This window comes from Gadus chalcogrammus, chromosome 11 (assembly GCF_026213295.1).
Source record: "Gadus chalcogrammus isolate NIFS_2021 chromosome 11, NIFS_Gcha_1.0, whole genome shotgun sequence".
Lineage (NCBI taxonomy): Eukaryota > Metazoa > Chordata > Actinopteri > Gadiformes > Gadidae > Gadus > Gadus chalcogrammus.
Genome location: NC_079422.1, coordinates 25718565 through 25721816, shown reverse-complemented (window position 1 = coordinate 25721816; position 3252 = coordinate 25718565). Strand labels below are relative to the sequence as shown.

At 45.4% G+C, this 3252-nt stretch overlaps 1 protein-coding gene across 1 annotated transcript in view; it reads right to left on the bottom strand.

Moving 5' to 3' along the window:
• Nucleotides 1–3252, bottom strand: part of loxl2b (lysyl oxidase-like 2b) — a 40993-nt gene continuing 37741 nt past the window's right edge. The window contains exon 14 of the mRNA XM_056602569.1: nt 1–2665. Coding sequence (XP_056458544.1) covers nt 2595–2665 — 71 coding nt within the window. The 3' untranslated portion in view covers nt 1–2594. The remainder of the gene's footprint in view (nt 2666–3252) is intronic.

Genomic DNA, 3252 nt, shown 5'->3' with positions numbered 1-3252 from the left:
ATATAATATATTAAAAGGATAGCTCTATTTATTATTTAAGGTTGCAATTGTAATCCATTAGAGTGGAAGATTGAGACGAAGACGAGGAAAGAGATAATGGTTACGGGGACCAGGCAGTTAATTTTTGTTATCTAAGGGTTTATCATCCCCATTATGATGCACCTCGGAATTACAAATTGCAAGTAGAATTGCACCAACATGACAGTTTGTGTCCTCAGCAAATCACTTGCTGTCGCCTTGGCTATTGAGTTTATTTATGTGCTATATTTTGACATGTTCACTATGTAATAAATGTTGTTTGATGAATGCGTGTGGCAGTTAAATCCGCTCTGAAGGACAAAACAAATCTTATCTGATCTACTCTAATTGTACACATTCAGAAATAATTAAGAAAGGTTATCATTTGTGAAAATCTAATCAAAGATAAATCGTTCTTTTCCTTTAACAGAGCTAGTCCTAAAATGATCTAGATGTGGGAATATTCTCTCCTAGTTTTTTGCCTCGTTAAACTGCTTTCACATTAAGCCTTTAAGGACACCTCCTATACCTTAAATAGCGTACTCCAATTAGGGTAAAGAAAGGTGTCACTGTGTTAACAGCTGCTGGGAAAGGTCATCCACGACTATAGAAACAACAGTTAAAGTCAGTGAGAAATCGGATTGCCTCATACCTTTATTTGAGTTAACACAAAGCATATTTAGATTTACTTACATTCTGTTCAAGTACACCGCAAGTAAACAGATAATCAGGCCGATCACTGCTTCCTCAGAAAACAGAGGATCAGCTATAGCACCAGTAAAGATGTACAATAAAATATGATTTACACACATCTTTGTACAAAAACAAAAACACTGTTTAAAAGGACTAACTAAAACTTTAAAATCCCTGACTTTTAACAATAAGTTACTAATTGGGTGTCAGAGTGTTTAGAGTTTACACAAGCACCAAAAGGGGATTTGGCATCTTTTGGGGTCTTGTAACATTCCCGAAATCCGTGCTTCACATCATGACTTAAAAAGCATTTGCCACCATCTTGTCACACTTAAAAGCTAAAGCAGTGCGGTTAGGTCATTTTTCGTTACATTTTTCCACCTCTCACATTTTCTTAATTCGGTTTTTTGTAACGTTACTTATTGTTCTTTATTTTTACTGTTCATTTAATTCCTCTTGTTTTGTTGAAAAGCACTTTGAAGAGCCGTTTGGCAGGAAAGGCACCATAAATAAATGGTGAGTCTGATCGGTATTTGGATTAATTAGAAAGGTTTCATGCAATGATCGACACCTGTGATGAAACTCTTGGAGACTTAGAACCTCTAATGACGGCACAGAACAGAGGATAAGCCATCCCTTGGTAAGAAAATCGAGTAAGAAGAAGAATTCTATAAGGTAAAGATCGACCGCAAGACTCCGGTGGGCACATTAAAACACTTGTGCAGAAGTGGGGGAGACGGATAAGATGAAGGTAACGGCACTTAATAATTGACCATAAGACATCTCCAACGAGCTCTAAAAAAAAAAAAAAAAAACGCAGTTTCAACTAATGAGTAAGATGAAAAAAAATTAAAAAGGCTGAGTCCGACCCGTCCTCTCCCCGCGGAGCCGGTGAGCCGCCCGTCCCCGGGTCCCGGGGTCGCCGGCCCGCGCCGCGACGGGACGGGGCTTTGAACCGCGGCGCTCCCCACTCCGGAGGATTCCCTTTAATTAACGCTCTTCAAAGCCGACGCACTCTGGAAGACACCGCCGCACCTGACGACAGACCCGGCCGCCGCGGGGGAAACATCATTAAAACGAGAGGAGGAGTTTAAAAGACTCGCTGAGCGGGAAGGGGCTCGATTAAGCTGCGGCTGGCTCCTGAGATCTTGACCATGGGAGCGGTTAGCTGGGCTAGCCTTTAGCTCTGACAGCGGTTAGCTGGGCTAGCCTTTAGCTCTGCCAGCGGTTAGCTGGGCTAGCCTTTAGCCCGGCTAGTGGTTAGCTGGGCTAGCCTTTAGCCCTGCTAGTGGTTAGCTGGGATAGCCTTTAGCTCTGCTAGCGGTTAGCTGGGATAGCCTTTAGCTCTGCTAGCGGTTAGCTGGGCTATCAGTCAGCTGGGATAGCCTTTAGCCCTGCTAGCAATAAGCTGGGCTAGCCTTTAGCTCTGCTAGCATGCAGTTAGCCTTTGCAAACCAAAACAGCGTAATAGCTGCCTCAATTCCGGGAGCAGTCACTTCGAAGGGGGTTAGAGTTTGCGAATTGAAAATGGGGATCAGAGGGCGTGGTCGGTTTGGTCTCTGCTTGGTCAGGGCTTGTGGTGGTGGTGGTGATGGTGGGGTTGTTGGTGATGGTGGTGATGGTGGTGGTATTAGCGGAGAAGGGGGTAGCTGGGATGGTTGTGGTCGTAGTTCAAAAGAGCTGCATCTTCACGTCGCTTTCCCGACTGTCGAAGTTGGAAACACACACACACACACACACACACACACACACACACACACACACACACACACACACACACACACACACAACGGAGAGAGGAGACGGGTGGTTGCTAGGCGTCAGACTCTCCATGGAAACGACGTAGGGCTGGGGGCGGGGCCTCTCTCCGGTTTCCCGCTCTTTTAGCGGTGGGTCACCTGGTTGTTCAGCAGGCCGGGGAACGCCTGCTCCGACTCAGAGCTCAGGGAGCCTCCTGGGAGAAGAGGGGAGGAGTCAGAGCATCACATGACCGCATCACATGACCGCATCACATGACCTACTGAGGACCAAAGACTGGCCGTCGCTCCTCAACTTTAAGGGGCTGGGAACATGGATGGAGGGGTACTGTGCAGCGAGGCGGTCGTTACATCTACGTTTACGTTTACATTTAGCAGTCGCTTTAATCCAAAGCGACGTACAATAAGTACATTTGTCAGATAAAAGAGAAGCAACAATAAATCGCTGTCGGTAAACTAAGGATGTTCATAGAACCAGGTGCCATGCACTTACTATCGTTAGGTTGACCCACTCCCCGTACACAACAGAGATAGCTAGGATAAGACGCTACACAATGCTGAGTACAACATACTATAAGTGTGTAAGAGGGGGGTAAGTGGGGAGGCTATGCAGAGTCCAGATGAACTTTGAACTGGTGAGTCTTTTGCGGAGGCTGCTGAGTGACTCATTATCATGAATTACACCCGAAGCTTTAGGGTTATGAATGCTCGCTGTGCATTATCACGCTATCACATGGTTAGGGACTAAAGGAATCAATCCTTTGACCCTCAATATAACAGAGTT